This window comes from Canis aureus, chromosome 13 (assembly GCF_053574225.1).
Source record: "Canis aureus isolate CA01 chromosome 13, VMU_Caureus_v.1.0, whole genome shotgun sequence".
In the NCBI taxonomy this organism is placed as follows: Eukaryota; Metazoa; Chordata; class Mammalia; order Carnivora; family Canidae; genus Canis; species Canis aureus.
This window is the reverse complement of record NC_135623.1, coordinates 15,572,941-15,593,493: the sequence shown is the minus strand read 5'-3', so window position 1 is coordinate 15,593,493 and position 20,553 is coordinate 15,572,941. Positions and strand designations below refer to the sequence as shown.

At 42.3% G+C, this 20,553-nt stretch overlaps 1 protein-coding gene across 5 annotated transcripts in view; it reads right to left on the bottom strand.

The window, feature by feature from the left end:
* The window catches only part of ORC1 (origin recognition complex subunit 1), a 29,824-nt gene extending 9,285 nt beyond the window's left edge, over nucleotides 1-20,539 (bottom strand). Inside the window, exons 1-14 of one of the 5 annotated variants that reach the window (XM_077844912.1) lie at nucleotides 20,344-20,537; nucleotides 19,655-19,808; nucleotides 16,333-16,436; nucleotides 14,885-14,973; nucleotides 14,429-14,528; nucleotides 13,679-13,806; nucleotides 11,683-11,861; nucleotides 10,199-10,514; nucleotides 6,054-6,423; nucleotides 4,649-4,753; nucleotides 3,681-3,876; nucleotides 1,387-1,484; nucleotides 678-779; nucleotides 76-247 (exon numbers count right to left, since the gene is read on the bottom strand). In XM_077844912.1, the coding sequence (XP_077701038.1) occupies nucleotides 76-247; nucleotides 678-779; nucleotides 1,387-1,484; nucleotides 3,681-3,876; nucleotides 4,649-4,753; nucleotides 6,054-6,423; nucleotides 10,199-10,514; nucleotides 11,683-11,861; nucleotides 13,679-13,806; nucleotides 14,429-14,523 (1,761 nt within the window). In that variant the 5' untranslated portion in view covers nucleotides 14,524-14,528; nucleotides 14,885-14,973; nucleotides 16,333-16,436; nucleotides 19,655-19,808; nucleotides 20,344-20,537. Of the gene's footprint in view, nucleotides 1-75; nucleotides 248-677; nucleotides 780-1,386; nucleotides 1,485-3,680; nucleotides 3,877-4,648; nucleotides 4,754-6,053; nucleotides 6,424-10,198; nucleotides 10,515-11,682; nucleotides 11,862-13,678; nucleotides 13,807-14,428; nucleotides 14,529-14,884; nucleotides 14,974-16,332; nucleotides 16,437-18,661; nucleotides 18,683-19,654; nucleotides 19,809-20,343 lie in introns of those variants that run through there. The other 4 variants (XM_077844914.1, XM_077844916.1, XM_077844911.1 and 1 more) reach the window with 4 other exon arrangements.
* Nucleotides 20,540-20,553: the final 14 nt, after the last annotated feature.

The window sequence follows — 20,553 nt, the reverse complement described above, 5'->3', positions numbered from 1 at the left end:
GAGGCAGAGACACAGGCAGAGGGACAAACAGGCTCCCTGCTATATTTTCTAAAAAATTCAAATAGCTTTACTCACCTGTAAGATTTGCACATAGACTTGATGTGGCTCTGTCAATTTCATGCCATTGACCTCGATGTATTGAAAGGGAGGAACATCATTTGCCTTGGCTGCCTGCTGCAGGCAGCGTATCACCTCGTGAACAGTGGCAGTTTTCCCTGTCCCGGGGACCCCAGAGATGTACATGCACCTATGGCAAGAAGGGAAGACCTGTGGGCTAAGTCTGTGCCGGCTGCCTCACAGTAGCACCAGTGAGAGGTGTGGGGACGTGTGCCAAAGGAAGGGCCCAGACCCCTGATATGTGGAGGTGGAGGTAGTAAGCCATCCTTGGAGGCTAGTCAGAGCAAGACATAACCATGTCTTGTCATAGAATCATTCCTTCTACACAAGCAATACTGTATGCAAAGAAGACCAGTTTCATTTTCTCTGAAAAACAGAATTTTTCCTCCTAGAGAACTAGTTTGACAAAAACTGCTCTAGAAGCCTTCAGGCTTCAGTAACAATTTTGCCTGTTCTCCTGACACTGGGGAAAGACCAGTTGGTTAAACTGTGACACCTGAGGTAGTATGCTAGCAGGGGCCTTCTCCCCAGATCGTCCCGTCTGCCTCAGCATGACTCACCCTCCTGTATGGTCAAGGAGTTTGCTTTCCACAAAGTTGTAGATGTTTTGGAATTCCTGTTCCCGACAGGGAAGAGACTCAGGTACAGCAGAAACATGCAGCCTATGATCCGTGGCACATAAGGGAAAATGAAGATATCAGAAACATTTCACCATCTCCTTGGTAACAAATGGCTTATTTTATTGTGTAGTCTCTATATGAAACTTCAATCATAAATCCACAGGAATGCCTTCATTCTCAAATCTCTACATTTGGCCTCATAAGCCCTTTCTCCACCCAAATTACTCAACTGATAGGTTCTAACCAAGGGTACATGTTACCCAGGGAGCTTTCCTAAATTATAGTGGACCTTATCCCACAAGGGATTCTGATTTACTTGTTTGCTGGGAGGATCATGGCTTATATATTCTGAGAAAGTTCCCGCATAGGTCTAAAGGGTGCCATCATGGAGAAGCGGTGTTCTGACTCACCGGCCACCTTCTATCATTGAGCAAATGGTGGCAGTAGTCTGGAAGGTTACTCCTTCGAAAACATGTCCCCACTATCCCACTCAGACAACGCTTTAAAGGTTTCTTCTCTCTAAACACACATATTCATTTTACTCTCTACCTTCATGACGTATACGAATGACTACAAATTACTTGTTTGACGTGAATGAAAGCAGAGACCCATTTCTGCCTATCTAAAAGGGGCCCACGAGCAGTGTCACCTCAGCCGGGCCTCCTCCAGCACACTGGCTGGCTCCTGGGCAGCCAGGTTTCGGCTGCGGATCTGGGGAGTGGCATGACGTGGCGTATGAGGCTTGGGCTGTAGTCAAAAAAAGAGAACATATTTCAGAAGGAAAAAACCCAAAGCAAAAACACCATTTAGGACAAATCAGCAACTCTGATTCATGATAATATGGCAGGAGAAGTGGTGGATCTCTTAGTCCCTTTCTCTCTCACATTAGGTATGCTGTTCACAGGCCAAACACAATTTCTTTTTTCTCATTTATACACAATATCGGAATTTGAAAAACATGTCAATCTGAGTAAAGAATGAAATACTATTTAAAAGTAACATTTTCCTGAAAGACAAGAAATGATTAAGAAATCCTAATTACTCTGTCCTATACACAGTAAGGTAGGAGGTATAAACCTAGTTTTTGAGTCCTATGTTTCTCCTTTAGACTCATTTGAAAATATGGTCAAACTTTAGTTCAGGACTTCCATAATCCAGACTGGTAGAGACTTCACCAGATTTTTCAACTCCAAACCCCCAGGTCACTGTTCAGTGTAGGCTAACAGCCCTACTCTCTTTTCTTCCTTGCTACTGGCAGCGCACAGGTCTCCTACGGTATCTTCTTGGTCTTCCCACAAAGCACTCCCTTCCAAGGAGGCCTTTCCCTTATCCACCCTCTGATTTCCACCAGGCAGTGAAGTAGGAACAATCTCTCCAACTCTTACTCAGGCAGAAAGTGCTTAGATCCTAACACTTTTACAACCATTAACTTGGAGGTAATAAGAAAGGAGTACCAAAACCTCGCTGAGAAAGTAAAAAAAAAACCTTGGTTCCCGCCCCCCCCCCCCCCCCCCCAAAAAAAAAACCTTGGTGGACTTCTGACTTTTTTATTATGCTAAAGATGCCTTCACACTCTAATATCCCTTTTCTGGGTAGGACCCAGCAGACGCAATCAGAACCTTGTGGGCTGTTTGCATAATGAGAAACCCCAGGTTAAGACTACCTCTAATCCAAAGGTGAAGTATTTGACTTCCTTCCCTGGAGGTCTTTTTTGACTTCAGCCCAAGCACAATCACCTTTTTCTTGATATGGAAAGATGGAGATCAGCTGTAGACAAAATCTCCTAAATAGGCATTTCCTAAAAACAATTTGCTCCATTCAATGAGAAGAGTTTCCTGATCAAAGACTCTTGGAAGGCCACAATAACATTAATAAATTTATGGCCTTGAGAAGTCCTATGACAATGAACCAATTTAACTGTGTAATCCAAACATTTCTCCAACATATTTGAACATGGGAAGACCCTCTTTTAATAGCTTTTAACATTCTGCTAAAATTCCACAGGAAGCAGAAGAGATGGCCATTTACCTTTTCCAACTTCCTTTACACAACACATTTCCAACACCTCAGTAGTACTCCTATTTCTCAGGTCAATCAAGTGGCACAACAAAAACATTACATAGCCCAGTAGCCCTGGACTCCAGACTTGATACCCACTGAGCACTTGAAAGAGGACTTCACTGCCATTTTGACCTTAGACTATACTTTCTGATTTAGTTCTTCTTTCTAACTTATCTCTTTATGTGGGCAACACATCCCTTGATGGGAACTGAAACTACCCCTCAAGCTATAACCACCACCCTGACAAAAGCAAGACCTCCCCTCCGCAGGTCAGGCCCCATGATAATCACTGACCTGACTTTACTGCCCACTAGCATGTACCCACTCACCTTTGTCCCACATTTTTCTGGTAGACATCTACATGTGTTTTCAGCACTTCGGAGACAGACTTTGAGATGCTAGTCTGCTCTCTTCCCCGTGGTGGCTTCACTGAAATAAACTCCTTTCTGGTTTCACCCCCACTGGTCTCTCTGCTTTTGGACTTTGTCAGTGTCAAGTAGCCGAACCTGGTCTGCTCAGGACCCCTGGAGCCAGGTGCTCTTGCCCCTGCATCCCCTGATTACACAAAAAGCACTCTGCTAGGTTTGTGGGGAATGCAAAGATGAGGAGCCAGGTCTCATCCCTCCCTCAGGAAGTCTGTCTCTTGGCTATTTGGCTCTGTATCTTAAAAGGAACTCGGATTCAAAATCATTGTCTACTGAATTCATGTTCAGTCCTAGGGTTCACGAAGATCTTTTCCTCTATGAATATTCCAAGTGGAATAACTTTGAGCATGATAGACGCCCTCAGAATCCAGCTGTTACTACTGTGTGACCTCAGCCACCACAATTTTAAAATTGAGAGAAGGATCCTTTCCTGCAAACAAACCTAAAAGAGCCTTACGGTTTTCTTTGGTGTCTTTGAGGGGGTCTGTAAGGATGACTTCATGGACGAGCTTGGGTCCCTGGACACCCTGCTGGATGTTCTCCCTCGAAGGGGTGGTGTAGAAGTCTCTTCCTCCTCACTGCTAGAGTCTGAAATCTCTGCTGCTGGCAGAAACTCATCCTCTTCTTGGTTACTTATACTATTACCTAAAAACCTGAATGGTGGGACACATTATTTCTGATATTCAGTGTCTAAATAAAAAGCTCGCTAATAGGTCACTGTGGACTAGAGATATAGTCTTTCCTGCAACCAAGTAATATAGGATATGCTCTGCTTCTTGGGCCCTTGTTACTGTGATGCTCTGCTAAGGGCTTTAATTTTATTATCTTATTAACTCCTTCAACAACCTTGTGACTTGTATATTATTATTCCCATTTTATAGAAGAGTAAACTGAGGCTTAGAAAAGTGAAGTAAGGGATCCCTGGGTGGCTCGGCAGTTTGGCACCTGCCTTCGGCCCGGGGTGTGATCCTGGGGTCCTGGGATTGAGTCCCGAGTCGGGCTCCCTGCATGGAGCCTGCTTCTCCCTCTGCCTGTGTCCCTGCACCCCCCCACACACAATGAATAAATAAATATTAAAAAAAAAAAAAAAAAGAAAAGTGAAGTAACCCTTCCAAGGTTACATAGTATGACAAAGCTCAGGTTTAAATCCAAGTTGCAGAATCAAAGTTCATGCTTTTAGGCACTCCACTAACAGCCTTACTGGGTATGAAAATAAGGGCTCCTGGGACGCCCCCCTGAACCCAGGGCAGCATTTCCTGCTCCTTTCAAACTATGAATTAACACAATCCCACACATACTAAGTAAAGGCAAATTTAATGGAATAGCAAATAACAAACAAGCAATACAGGAGGCTTTAAGAAATGAGATGATAGATAGCATAGATGGCAGTGACAAACATTTTCTGCCTGCTTAGAACAGTCTTACCGAAGCTGCTGCCTAATCCGATTCAAAGTCAAGAAAGAACTTTTTCTACGGATCCGATGCGAGGTAGAGGTAGTTTCATCCTGAGCTTCTGGTTCTTCTGCCTCCCTGCAAGATATCACAGCAAGATTACAAGAAACAGTTTTGGGTACTAGAAATCAGCAGCAGGCGCCAGCAGTGGTCAGTGGCCTGACTGGCTCCTCTTCTTTTACAGCTACTTTGGAAGGAATTAATCACACTTTGCCAAAAAGTTTATAATTGAAGCCTAACTCAAAACCGAAGATAAGGGGATCCCTGGGTGGTTCAGTGGTTTGGCGCCTGCCTTCGGCCCAGGGCATGACTCTGGAGTTCCGGGATCGAGTCCCATGATCAAGTCCCGCATCAGGCTTCCTGTATGGAGCCTGCTCCTCCCTCTGACTGTGTCTCTGCCTCTCTCTCTCTGTGTCTCTCATGAATAAATAAATAATATCTTAAAAAAAAAAAAAAAAGAAAAGATAAAAGTTTGCCTGAAGCTTATCATTGAAATCAGACTTATGCTAGGCAGAGCTTCTCGTCCTCTTTCATTTCTGAGCCATTGATGCATTTACCGTCCAGGCTCAAGGTGAGCAGAAATGCAGCTATATATTCAATACAAAGCATTTACCAAGCAAACCCAATATATACCAGGTACTGGAGTAGTTTCTGAGCAGGAAATATGGCAATGTGTAATCTCTATTTGGTCATGACATTATTTGTGCAGCCCATTATTTATAAACATTGTCTCGTGTCAAACTGCAAAGTTTGTTCTAGGTGTATTATCTTCTTGTACTATATGTATTTGAGAATGGTTTCTAGTTTAAAAAAACAAAGAACATGGGCAGCCCAGGTGGCTCAGCGGTTTGGTGCCGACTTCGGCCCAGGGCATGATCTTGGAGACCCGGGATCGAGTCCCACGTCGGGCTCCCTGCATGGAGCCTGCTTGTCCCTCTGCCTGTGTTTTTGCCTCTCTCTCTCTCTGTGTGTCTCTCATGAATAAATAAATAAAATCTTAAAAATTAAAAAAAAAGAACAAAAACAGACAAAGAGAGTGAGTGTTAACATGTGGCAAAGAGCCACAGCAGGACTGTGAAGCATTCCAGGTTTGGGACATTATTTCCTAGAGCAGTGATTCCCCAAAGGACAGCCAAATATATCAGAATCATCCCAAGAGCATTTCCAAATGCAGATCCCTGGGCCTAACATTTGGAAATTGATTCGGTACATCTGGGAAGAGGCTCAGAAATCTATATTTTGGAAAGGTTCCTGGGTGATGCCACAACAATCAGATCTGAGACTTGCTGTTCTACCTTGAACAGCCATGTCCCACACATTGCACATCACATAAAAGATCTCAGTTTGCTCTGTGGGAGGTAGGCTAAGGCCCAGTCACCTCTTTTTGATGTTTTTTGGTGTCAGAATCACGGAAGGCACCACCGAGGATGGCCAGCCCCTGTAGATAGGCTTAAGTGTTCTTTCCTCAATAATCTCCATGGTATTCAAAGCTGGGACTCGGGTTCTCAGGATTCTCTGACAGTCAGGTGATGCCTTCTTGTCATTCCTGGCACATGAGCTGTGAATCTCTCCAGTTTTCTGTGGAGTTTTCAGAGCTGGAGACAAGGTATGAAGTTCATCAGGCTGAGACCTCTTAGTAGGTGAGGTGATCTCAGATAAGGCCACTTTTCTTTTACTTCTTCCGGGAGAATCCAACAAGGCCCCTGAATTCTGCTGGGAAATCCTAGTGCTAGGTGTCCTAGGGAAACCTAATCCCAAAAGAAATTACCACGGACAATGCATGAATTTTATAATAAGCACTAATATACAACCTCAATCTCATTATAGCTAAATTCATCCACTGAAGTTTTACAAAGATAGGAGTTAAAAAAATATATATGTATATGTATACATACACACACACACACACACCGCTGTCCATGTATATAAATATATATACTTTTTTTTCAAAGGCTTGCTGCCTCATTGTATTTTAGGGGCCAGTTACTTTATTATTATTATTTTTGAGTGCACCTGTGCACACACAGAGGGAGAGTGCAGAGCGAGCGAGAATCTTAAGCAGGTTCTATACTTAGTGCAGAGCCCGATGCAAGGCTTGATCTCCTGACTCTGAGATCACGACTTGAGCTGAAATCAAGAGTCAGACACTTAACTGACTGAGCCATCTAGATGCCCTATGAGTTGCCCATATTTTTAATCACTCCATGCTTTCTTTCCCCAGGCTAGCTAGCTCTCATAATTTTTCATGTCTTCTAAATTCCATAGGTGATTTTACTAGTTAGAACCATAGGTCAGCTGTTAAATCAGCTTTTGTGGATAAATGTTCAGAAGTTCCCTGAAGTAAAAACTTCCCAAAAGACTGATTCTTAACCAGAGGTGATTCTGCAAGCCCTCAGGCCCCATTTAACAGCATTTGAAAAAATTTCTATCAGTGGCTCGACTGAGTAACAATAAGACCTAGATTCTTCCTAAGTCAGATTCTATCTACACAAACATAGAGAGGAGGTGGATCACTGGAGGCAATCAAATGGGTTCCGTGAATACACAGACCCACACCTGGATTTGCTTCCCTCTTACCATAAGGCACCAGGAACCCAGCCATTCATTCAGATATCAATGGAGCTGCAAAAATGACAGAGTACATGCCAGGTGATAGGAGAAAACAAACACTGAATGAGACTCAATCCTGGTCCCCATCCATAAGACACTCTAGTATAACAGGGGAGATGATACACATAATTGCCTGTAATTTGAAGTAAAAGTGTCCTTGAGCACCTAAGTTCCAATATGGCTGTTGAGATAGACCTTGAAAAAAGGCAAGATTTCAACAGAGATGAAAGGGGAGGAAAAGGAACTAGAGGGAGAATAAATGAGATCGATGTGAGTAAAGGCAACAAGGCAGGAAAGTACTGGGCACAGAGATGTTCACTTTAGTCACAGTCCATGGCTATGTTGGGATTAGCTGCAGATAAAGTGCAGGAAGTTATCTAGCACCTGTGTGGTGAATACGAGGGTAACATATCTAGATCAATATAAAAATGTTCCAGTGTCCTGGTCTCCCTCATATACTTCATTTTCCCCTATTAAAAACAATCCAGGGGTACCTGGGTGGCTCAGTGGTTGAGTGTCTGCCTTCAGCCCAGGGCGTGATCCTGGAAACCCGGGATCGAGTCCCACATCGGGCTCCCTGTGTGGAGCCTGCTTCTCCCTCTGCCTGTGTCTCTGCCTCTCTCTCTCTCTGTCTCTCATGAGTAAATAAATAAAATCTTTAAAAAAAAAAAATCAAAAATTTTTTCATATTCTCTCTCCTCTAATTATATAATTATGTCAAGTCCAGATTTCTTACCCTAACTGTCAAGGTTCTGCAAAATCAATAGTCAAGGGGCACCTGGTTGGGTCAGTCAGTGAAATGTTTGCCTTCGGTTCAGGTCACGATCCTAGGGTCCTGGGATAGAGCCCCCATGTTGGACACCCAGCTCAGCAGGGAGTCTGTTTCTCCCTTCCCCTACCTGGCTCAAACTCTCTCTCACTCACTCTCTCAAATAAATATTTTTTAAAAAATATCAAAAAATACTGCCATTTATTTCTAAATGATGTTACCAATTATCATCCTGTTATGTGTCATTAGTCCTTCTGAATCCTTTGCATATGTGCCAGGTTGGCTAAGTATAAGTTATCTGTATTCTTGATAGCTCCTTAATATAGTGAATACTTAGGAGCTTAACATAAACATGTAAAACATTTGGGAAATTCCAAAAGATTACTAAACAAATAACTGATACACTGTGTGTGTATCAGGATTGCTCCTGGGAGCCAGAACTCTTCTTGAAGAAGGGAAATACAACAATGGAAAATGGGAAGGAGGGGAAGAACCCTGTGGTACAGATTAGAAGTATCGGTATGGGCAGCCTGAGTGGCTCAGCAGTTTAGCGCCACCTTCGGCCCGGGGCGTGATCCTGGAATCCTGGGATCGAGTCCCACATCGGGCTCCCTGCATGGAGCCTGCCTCTCTCTCTCTCTATTTGTGTCTTTCATGAATAAATAAATAAAATTTAAAAAAAAAAAAAAAAAAAGACAAGTATTGGTGAGGATATGGGAAAAAAGGAACCTTCATGCACTGTTGGTGAGAATGTAAATTGGTAATAACCACTATGGAAAACAGTATGGAGGCTCCTCAAAAAATTAAATACAATCTGGCAATTGTACTTTTGTATACTTATCTGACGAAAATGAAAACACTAACTTGAAAAAATAGATGCACTGCCATGCAGGCATTATACACAATAGCCAAAATATGGAAGCAGCATGAAGTGTCCGTTAATGAATGAATGGATAAAGATACATACACACACACACACACACAGAGGAATATTTTTCAGCCAAAAAAGGAATAAAATCCTACCATTTGCAACAACATGAATGGACCTTGAGGGCATTACACTAAGTAAATCAGAGAAAGACAAATACTGTATGATCTCACTTATATGTGGAATCTAAATTTTAAATAAAAAAACAAAAAAACCAAACTCATAGATATAGAGAACAGATAGGTAGTCACCAGTCAGGGTGGGTGAAATGGCTGAAGGAGGTCAAAACGTACTAACTTGCAGTTACAAAGTAAATAAGTCATAAGGATATAGTGTATGTGGAGGTATAGTGGCAACTATAGTTAAGAATACTGTTATTGCATATCTGAAAGTTGCTATGAGAGTAAATCCTAAAAGTTCTCACCTCAGGAAAATAATATTTGTAAACATGTATGATGATACATATAAACAACTCATTAGGTTACATACCTGAAACTAATAACATGCTGTACGTTAGTTATACCTCAATCTTTTTTAAAAAAAGAAATTTTGATGCTGCAACATGGATGGTCCTTGAGGACACTGTGCCAACTTAAATGAGTCAGAAAAGGATACATTCTGTATGATTCCACTTAAATGAGGTACCTTAAAATAGTCAAATTCAGGAAAAGAAAATGAGGGATCTTGGGAGCCTGGGTGGCTCAGCAGTTGAGCGTCTGTCTTCGGCTCAGGGTGTGATCCAGGTCCAGGGATCGAGTCCCTCATCAGGCTCCCTGGAAGGAGCCTGCTTCTCCCTCTGCCTGTCTCTGCCTCTCTGTGTCTCTCATGAATAAATGAATAAAATTTAAAAAAAAAAGAAAAGAAAAGAAAAGAAAAGAAAAGAAAAGAAAATGAGGTATCTAGAGTAGTCAAATCCAGAATGGTGGTGGTTGCTCAAGGATGGGGGATGGAGAAATGGGAAGTTATGACCTATTGGTTATAGAGTTTCAGTTTCAGATGATGGGGATGGCTGTACAAAAACATGAATGTATTCAATGTCACTAACTGTACACTTAAAAATGACTAAAGTGGTAAATTTTATGTTATGTGTATTTCAACATGTATCCACTCAGTACCTGGCCCACTGCTGCACTAATTCGATACTGTAGCAGGAGTACATATTTTATCATATTCCTATAGTCTCAATATTCCCCACTGTGACTCATCTCACACTTACCACTGAGTTCCAGTCTCTTCTTTGCCCTTGGGGTGGCAGGATGGGAAGGAGTTGGGCGAGATTTGGAGGTAGAGTGCCTTGATTCAATCCTTTTGATATGCTCTGCTCTGGTCCAAGAAGGGCTTCTTACGGCCTTAGTCTTGGCTCCCACAGGCTTCTGGCACCTAGGACTGCATTCTCGTAGCTTATCAAACTCTGCAAATAATTCTGAGGATAGTGGTCTGAATGTCTTCTCATTCCAAGATAGTTTCACAAAGAGTGTCTCCTCATTTTTCAGATCCATAGGTATCACCTCATCTGGGCCCAAAGCTACTACCTGTATATAAGAAGTATAGATGAACAGGAAGAAATGAGAACCAAATGAGCCAAGGGATGCTTCATGAGAGCTATGATTAAATAGCATTCACATCTGCATCCTTACCCAGAATGTCACTCTTCCAAACTAAAGAGGCACAGACATGGCATAGCATCTTTCCAGGCTTTTAGCTATAGGGTATGATATCCAGTCCAATCTATTCACTCATGCCAAATTTCCCCACAACAACTTCTCTAAGCATGCTCCCCTGCTCAAGGCTATAATGGCTCCCTGCTACAGCAAGATTTGATTATTAAACTGGTTTTTGGTACCTTCTAAAATCTGGCCCCACTTTACTTCCTGAGTGCTTAGTACTCTTCCCAATGGCCTTCCATCACTCCCAGCTGAGCTTGGCTTATCACAGTCCTGCTCAGCCTTCCCACCCCATCATGCTCCTGCCTTTCTTTCTCTGCCTTTCTAAATCCACCCATTTTGCTGCTTCAACTTCTATATCTGCCTTTCAATCCTTTACTCATTTAACTCAGAGACAAATTATCTTGAGGCATATGTTATGCTGGGCTCATAGACTGGAAAAATCTGACTATGGTCATGCCAGACCTAAGTCTCTCTGCTCTACCATTAAACTAAACTTGGGACCATCTTCATATCATGATATAATCCCCTATTTGGGGGGCCTGAAGTAGCTCAGGAAATAACCTGTATCTTAGTCTCTAAACCAGTGTCTCCATTCAACCTTCAGCTCATTAGAACCTGATTCATCACAAAATCCCATAATACAAATTTGGTCTTAGCAACTAACACTCTTTGTACTGATCTACTCAAGGTGAAGTCCTCATTTAAGTAAGTGTATCCAGCCTTAAAATGCTTTATGCCTGCCACATTCACAGCTAAATATAATTTCCCACTGAGATACATATGCTAATTCCTGCTTATCCCTCAGGTCACAACCTAAATGTCACTTCCTCCAGGAGGCTCCTAACACATGGAAAGTGCTCTCAATAAATATTTATTGAGATGAAGTAGGTAGCAAGCAGAAGAGACAACAAACAGGAAAAAAATTTATTTCCATGGCATAAGTTAGAGCCAGGAATATTTTTGAGGTCATGCAGTTTAGGAGGCAGCCAGAAATAAGCTCCAAGATAGAAGTGAGTATCGAGACATCACCTACCTGCACCCGGCCAATGATGGTCTCAGCATTAATGTTGCTGTTACAGGCAGGGTAATCATACCAGAATATCTCCTGTGCAGCAGGCTTCCGTCCCAGCAAATGCCGTTTACTGACAGGAACTTCACAGAATCGGATAAACCACTGTACTCGAGCACGTTTCTTAGAATGAGGTTCAGAATCTACGAGGCATAGGTGAAAAAGAGAGGTGTAAGAAAATGCAAGAACATTTTATTAAGGACTTCTCGTGTGCCAGACACTATGCTAAGCACCTGATAATACGTGATTAACATATTATTTTTAATCCTTATATTAACCCTGTAAGGTAGGTACTATGGCTATCTCCCTTTCACAGGCAAAGTAATCAAGTTACAGAGAACATAGATAATTTGTCAAAGGTCACAGGACCAACCAGCAGCAATCTGACTCTCCCCAGCATCCATGTCCTTTTCACTTTGCTCCACTTCCTAATGAGGCTATCAGTCATCAGAGAAGTTACAAAAGGCATCTGAGAGGAAAAATTCTAATCACAGGCACTGAACAAATCTTGCAAATCAGTGATCATAAAGAAGCTACCAAAAAGCAGCAAAACAAAAAACCTGGCAAAAATTTGAGCATCAGCCACTGAAGTTACTTCTCACAAACATATGCTTACAATTCTTAGCTTTATCTTTACAATAATACCATTAACATCACTCTGTACCAGCATTAGATCACTTAGACCTAAGTATTCATTAGTGCCACCATCATCATCACCTCTTCTCTTCCCCAGCTCTCTCCAGAGAAAGACTCCAGCCATCCAAACATTCCAAAATCTATACCACAGGCCCAAACCTCAAATACAAAAGCCCACAGTGCTGATGTGCTCCCCCTGGTGGATGTTGTTTGATGAGGTTTTCCTCCATATTTGTCAAATACCCTTTCCATCTCTGTGATATAAAACATCTTTATCCACTCACCCTATCAGTTCCTTCTTGTAGGCATACAAACTGCCCCAGGAATTACTATCATGTCATCCCTCTTCTAGCTGTTGGAAGACAAACTTTTGTGTAGTTTCCATTGTTATCTTCCTTCTTAGCGCTTCATTTAGAACTCTGTCCGATTCCCACCTTTCTGCACTCTTTGCTTTGCAAAGGGTTAAAAGCTTAGAAAATTGGTTAAGGACTATGAATGCAGACAGGCAAGCTGTATCTTCCCTTTTGTTCCTCCAGCATTAGGGGCAGTAATGGCTTTCAGCACTTACTGATCTCTGGGAAATATCATCTTTTGTTCTCGCCTTTTCAACACTATACACAGATCACTATGGGTAAAATACCTAAAGTGTTTTTGTGCTCCTAACTGAACATCAGCTGATATACCTTCCCAATCCAGCTTACTTATTCCATTGTAAAAGTTATACCTGTGAGGCACCTGGGTGACTCAGTGGTTGAGGGTCTGCCTTCAGCTCAGGTCGTGATCCCAGGGTCCTGGGATCGAATACCGCATCAGGCTCCCCACCAGGAGGCTGCTTTTCCCTCTGCCTATGTCTCTGCCTCTCTCTGTGTGTCTCTCACAAATAAATCTTTAAAAAATATTTTTTAAATCTTTAAAAAACGTACACTTGCAAAATTTACCACTACCTTCCTCATGCTAAAATTAAAACACAAGTCTGTATTATAGTGTAAATCACCTATTTTTTTCTTCCCCCTTTCCCTGAATTCATCCTTTGTCCATTCCAAAAATCCTGCCTTACTGACCATTTTAACCTACTCTTAAAAATAATGGAAAAGCTAAATTCTTGAACCCCCCCCATCCCATTTTTACCCAATACTGCTCTAGTGAGTAAAGAAGTTTACTAGATATGAGGGTACAGCCAGTGCTTAAGTGACTCCCCCCCCTCCCCAGAATCTAAGGCTCACACCCTCTATGATGCCGTGAACAGAGAAATCAGCAATCAGAAATCTTGCAGCTCCCAATTGTTCATGATAAGGAATGGTTTTCATTCCAGCCCCAAACTCACCATCTTCAAACAACTCAACCAGTTTAGCAACATATGGATTTTCATCATCATCCCCTTCAATCAACACGAACTGTCCAACTTGGATGTGAATCTCAGTCAGACCACCTTCTATTTTGACACTCATTTCTCTAGGAAGGAGAGAAACATGTTAGGAAATCACTTAGGGTGGGCCAAGGACTTCAGACCCTCCGGGGAGATGAAAATGCTCTCTAATTGGAAAATCTCCTAGTTTCTCTCTGATAACCAAGTCTCCTACTAGGAAACCAATTCACCCATAAAGTAATATGCAAGAGGAAATGAAATGGGTTGAATGAATTGTTTTGGTGTGAATGATTAATCCAGAGGCCTTACTGTGAACCCTAACCTCTCAGTTATTGACAAAGAAAGGCTTCCCAAAGCATGAAAGCTGTCCAATAACAGATCAAAATTTTCAGAGACCTCTAGGGCTGAGAGGACATAGAAACAATATCGAATCCTGCCCTGTTATCATGCAGAAATACACAGAGCCCACTTTAAATAAATATAGCATCATCATATATACCAAATTTTATTAACTTGACATGTCTTTCTCTATCAATGCTATATTTATGATATCATCTTGCATCAAATAAAACCCCTCCTTATAATCCATCCATATTTATTGTCCCTCAATTCTCCATCTGTAGTAACTAGAACAGGATGGATACAAATAACAGTTTAGTGTGGAGAAGCTATTATTTCCAGTACAACCAACAGAGTCCAGTCACTCACTTGTAGCTGTGGTAGTGTAGTTTTGGATTCAACAATGGCTTGCCAACCCACGAATAAGTCTGTCTGGTCCTCAGCCTTGTAGAGTAGCACGCCATGGCTCCTGTATAAAAGTCACGAACTCTGAGTTAACATGACAATGCTCTGATGGATTCTAGCACACAGTCCCTGCCTTCAGTGAGTTCAACCTTCTCTTTTGCCCTGCAGGCTCCATGCAGGAAGCCCGATGTGGGACTCGATCCTGGGACCCCGGGGTCACAACCAGAGCCAAAGGCAGACACTCAACCACTGAGCCACCCAGTGCCCCCCTACAGGGGTTTTCTGAACTGAACACTGGATAGTAAGTAGCTATTGATAAGATAAAATTAAATAAGGGATTCCAAGGAATAGAGGCAAAAACATGTAAGAGGCATTTAAGGGAAAAGCAATGGGTCTTATCAAGTATATCATTACACTTACATTAAAGACGAAAATAAAACCAATCTGGCAGTTGAAAGGGGTATTTTCCTTTACAGCTGACAGGCCCTAGTAATAAGTAGTATGAATAGCTGAAAAGAAATGGTTATATTAGGGGGATCCCTGGTTGGCTCAGCAGTTTAGCACCTGCCTAGCACCTGCCTTTGGCCCAGGGCGCGATCCTGGAGTCCCGGGATCGAGTCCCACGTCAGGCTCCTAGCATGGAGCCTGCTTCTCCCTCCTCCTGTGTCTCTGCCTCTCTCTCTCTCTCTCTCTCTGTGTGTGTCTATCATAAATAAATAAATATTTAAAAAAAAAAAGAAATGCTTATATTAAAGTATATGGGGAAAAAAAGAAACACTTTTACTGACAAAGAAATGTAAATGAAAAATCCAAGCATATCTGACAATCCTCTTTACAATTTGAAATCCAGGGACCTCGGTGGCTCAGTGTTGAGTTTCTGCCTTTGACTCAGGTCATGATCCCAGGGTCCCAGGATCAAGTTCCGCATCAGGCTCTCCATAGGGAGCCTGCTTCTCCCTTTGCCTATGTCTCTGCCTCTCTCATGAATAAATAAAATCTTAAAAAAAAAGAAAAGAAAAAGAAAGCTGCAATCCATTAGTCCTAATAATAATGACAATCTATTAAGTCTAAGTAATTAAGATAAATCTTTCTTCTAAATTTAATGCTGTTTTTATGGAGCTAAAATTTGACAAAACCAGGGTTAAAAAATATTTTCTTTAATCTGACAGAATTACTCTAAATTACTGATAGACGGATTAACAATTTCAATCTGTGTTGAAAGATAATTTTTTAAAAAATTTTATTTATTTATTCATGAGAGACAGAGAGAGAGAGAGAGAGAGAGAGAGAGAGGCAGAGACACAGGCAGAGGGAGAAGCAGGCTCCATGCAGGGAGCCTGACGTGGGACTTGATCCCGAGTCTCCAGGATCAGGCCCTGGGCGGAAGGCGGTGCTAAACTGCTGAGCCACCTGGGCTGCCCCAAAACAAGAGATTTTTAATAGCTTACTGACATCCTGATTAAACAAGCTTCTGTCCTAAAGTTCAGTAGCATTATGTCCAATTTTCTACTTGGGAACATTCTGACCTATAAGATTTTCTGCTTTTAAAAAAGGTATTTTTTTAGTATACTTTGAAGAAACTAATTAACAAAAAGATACTAAGTCCTTAGTAAATACACAGCTTACAGATGATGCTTAAATGATTACTTTGAAGAACATTAAGAGTACCATACAGTTCACAACATGGTAGTATTAAAATTAATCTAATTTTAATTAAGTACATCACAGAAATGAACAAACAGCTAGCAAAATTCATGAGTAAAAACAAGTAGAAGATTTGTGCTCAAGTAAAAAATAAATTTGGATTCATTATATCCAATAAGCTTTTGGTAAAAATTAGTTAAAAGTGTTCGAGGACACTAACTCACCTTATGACAGATACTCCTTTCTTTTAGTGGATGATCTAACACCGAACTATCAGAAGTAAACCTGGAATTTTTCACCTTTCCACAATGCAATCAGGCAAAATAGGCTATGAGAGAACAAAAGGTCCAAGTCAATTACAGGTCTCACTAAACACTGCTGTTAAAAAAATAAATAAATAAATAAAACTGGAATATCACTGAGAGTACTTTGTAGCAAACTGGTTATATCCCAGAAAACTTTCTACAATTCCTGAATAATCTAATGTAGGACAAATGGCTTGATTTGTCACTTTGACTATGATACTTGACCACACTGAAACAATCATCTCATTTTTTCAAACCCCAAATTGGTAAACAGGACCATACCTACCTACCAGGTACTCCTGTATACCTAAGAGAATCAACTCCATGCTCTCAAATCTTTAAAATCCGGACGATATTTAAGCTTACTAAAGTGGGTATCCTCCTTCAAAAACCAATCCAAGATAAAATTTAACATTTTTTTTCTAGGAGATCATGAGCTGTGTTCAGTGAGATCAGAATATGGACGCATATGTACAAGAGTGGGTGATTTACCCTACGCTGAACAGGCAGGGATATTGGATGAAAGAAGATTGGATTTGGACATAAACCCTGCCTCACTCTGGTCTATCACTCTGTTCTAGGACTGCTTTCCGAAACCTCAAATAGACCAACGTTGTTGGTGCCCCAGACGTATTACACCATTGTTGTTCTCTCTTCTTGCATATCTTCTCAGGGATGGCTCAAGTCTCAACCACAATAGAACTTTCTCAGGCCTTCAGTGATACTCAATGGAAATTTACCCTCCCACCACCTTATACTATCCCGCAGGGCCATGTTCCATTATATCACCCTATGATCAGGGATCCCTGGGTGGCGCAGCGGTTTGGCGCCTGCCTTTGGCCCAGGGCGCGATCCTGGAGACCCGGGATCGAATCCCACATCGGGCTCCCGGTGCATGGAGCCTGCTTCTCCCTCTGCCTGTGTCTCTGTCTCATTCTCTCTCTCTCTCTATGACTATCATAAATAAAAAAATTTATATCACCCTATGATCAAAGCAATAAGCATTATATTACTTCCTTATTTATTGTATGTCCTACATTAGAATGCTAACTTCCAAAAAGCAGAGATCTTGGAACCTTGTCTATCTTGTTCATAACTGCATTCCCAGAGCCTCAGTTAGGACTTGGCACAAAATAGGTGAATGAATGAACGAAAAAACAATCTGGTTTTAACAATCATTAGGACAGGGATGCCTAGGTGGCTCAGGGGTTGAGCATCTATCTGCCTTTGGCTTAGGGAGTGATCCTGGGATCAAGGCCCGCATGGGGCTCTCTACAGGGAGCCTGCTTCTTCCTCTGTCTGTCTCTGCCTCTCTCTGTGTCTCTCTCATGAATAAATAAAATCTTTAAAAATAAATAAACAAACAAACAAACACAAATAAATAAAAATCCTTAGGACAGTACCAAGTGTGTGTGGTAAGGACAGAACAGTCAGTCCTCATACACTGCTGGAAGGCGTGTAAATTGGTAAAACCACTTTGAAACATGGGCAACATCTAGTAAACTGAACATAGGTACATCCTACGATTCAACAGTTCCAACACAATATACCCAACATAAAAACATACATACCGTCAAAAGACACAAACGAAAATGTTCATAGGAGCACTATACAGCAATGAAATCAAACCAACTACAACTGTACACATGGGAAAATCTCACAAAATAACAATGAGCCAAAGAAATCAGACACCATAAAAAATCATACTATAGGGATCCCTGGGTGGCGCAGCGGTTTGGCGCCTGCCTTTGGCCCAGGGCGCGATCCTGGAGACCGGGGATCGAATCCCACATCGGGCTCCCGGTGCATGGAGCCTGCTTCTCCCTCTGCCTGTGTCTCTGCCTCTCTCTCTCTCTCTCTCTCTCTCTCTCTCTGTGACTATCATAAATAAATAAAAATTGAAAAAAAAAATCATACTATATTGATTCCACTCACATAAAGTTTAAAAGTAGGTAAAAGTAACCTATGGCATTCCAAGTCTGAACAGAAGGTTACCTAAGTGACTGAAAGAGAGCCCAGGGGACAAGGGTAATGTTTCTGGGATGCTGGTCTTGTTTCTTGATCTGGAGGCTGGTTACACAGGTATGTTCTCTTTAAGAAAATTCATTGACCTGTACATTTATGATATGTGCACTTTTTGGTATATAGTTATTTTTTAATGAAAAGTTCAAAAAATTAACTGAGAATTCTTCAAAAGAGGCATCATAAGGATGTCAAGCCACTTTGTACTGTTATCCTACTTTCTTACCTTAGGACCCAGTATTTCATCTCACCCACCACCAGCAGAGAGAGATGATGAACGGGGTAGAAAGGCTTTGGCTTCTAGGAGATACCCCACCACAGGCTCTCAATGTTGGAGATACCAGAAATCTGGCACATACACACCACCAAGTGCAGGGTGCCACGCCCAAGGAAAACATAAGGGAGTTGCAGTAAGAGTGATAGCAGATATGTATTAAGCCAATATAAAAACTCTCTATATATTTATCTCATTTAATACTCAAAATAATCCTAAAACAATGCGAGTACATGCTAAGTGCACAGTAGACTTTCAAAAATAAGTATGTGCTCAGTGAAAGGTAGGTGCTACAGCACTTCACGATTAACTTGTCCCAGTGTCACACAGGTAGGGCAGACTTAATTTGCACCCTAAGCAGCCAGATTCCAATGACTCTAAACCACTTTACCTTACAACACCTGTGTGAAAGCAGGTACTGTTAATACATGCCTGAGAGGCCTTGCTTCAGGTGTGCTTACCACACTTACTAGCCACCAACTGAGAAGCCAAATGGACCTCAATTTCCTTACCCACAAAATGGTATGATAATAGAATATCCCTTTAATTCAACCAATATTTATTAATCACCCACTGTGTGCCAGGCCCCATTCTAGGATTAAGTGAGAAAATGCAAAATGGCAAATTCACTTCCCCACTCCCTTAATCTCTTGCATTTATTTGTAAGAGACAGTGGATCTCTAAAAAAAAAAAAAAGAAAGAAAGAAAAAGAACCTGATGTTAGGAAACTCGCGTACAATTCGCACAACATTTTGCATTTACTTTCAGGGAATTCATAAACCTTCTAACATCCACATATTGACCTCTGTTATGTTAAAAAGTATTGCAAAAAGACCGTACACCTTGCTCTCACTGTGGAAACCTCGGCGGGCCTTCACAGGTACTCCTAACAGCCGCGACGAGGGTACTATTTTTACAAACAACTAAAATCGAAAACTGACATACCTAATCACTTTAGTTTCGCAGACAGTAGCCCAGGATAAGAACTTCACATCTCATGCCTCGAAGTCTAGTGCTTTTCCAACTGTGAAAACAGAAGGCGCCTCTATTCCGGGCTAGACTAAAGTAGAAGTAAAGTTGGATTTCTTGGACTTCTTTCCTAGAAAGAAGGTGCATTAGAGGCCGGCAATTAGGAGCGGCTCGGGGGGGGGGGGGGGGGGGGGGGACTTGGGCAGGAGCGCAGGCCTCTTACAAAAAGCGACCTAGAGAAGTCTCTGGACTCAACTGCTACATCCGTAAAATGGGGCAGTAACTTCTGTCCCGCCTTCCCTGCGGCGCTTGGTTCGCGGTGGCTCAAAGGAGGGAAAGACGCAAAAGCTCCACAAGGGCAAAGCAGACAGGCGGCCCAGTTAAGACCACTTCTGAGAACCTCAGGCCGCTGAGGACGGGAACGCTCACGCGTCTCTAAGGTTGGCTTCCGGTGCCTCAACTGCACTCTCAGGCCCTGGGGGAGTGGGAAGCCCTTTATAAATCGGGATGTGGAAAAGAATGCTCCTAATGGCCTTGGGACAGGGCCTGGCAGTCAGCAGCGCGCAGTGGATATCCGCTGGATGAATCAATGACGGAGTCCCCAGAGAAGAACTTCTCCAGTCTCCGCGGCTCCGACCCCCGTCCCGCCCGGGACTGCCACTCACCGGGCACCGAAGCCCTCCGCTCCCACCGTCTCCGCTCCGGGAGTTCGTCGGGCCGCAGCGACTCCAGCCTGCGCCAGCTGGACTGCTCTCAAAGCCACGCGCCGCACCGGAGCCCAAGCAGGTTGAAAATGAACCTCGCTAGGCAAGGTGGAGAAAAGAAAATTTCGCGCCAAAAGCCATGGCCCCGCCCCCAGGCTGCCCCACGTTGCG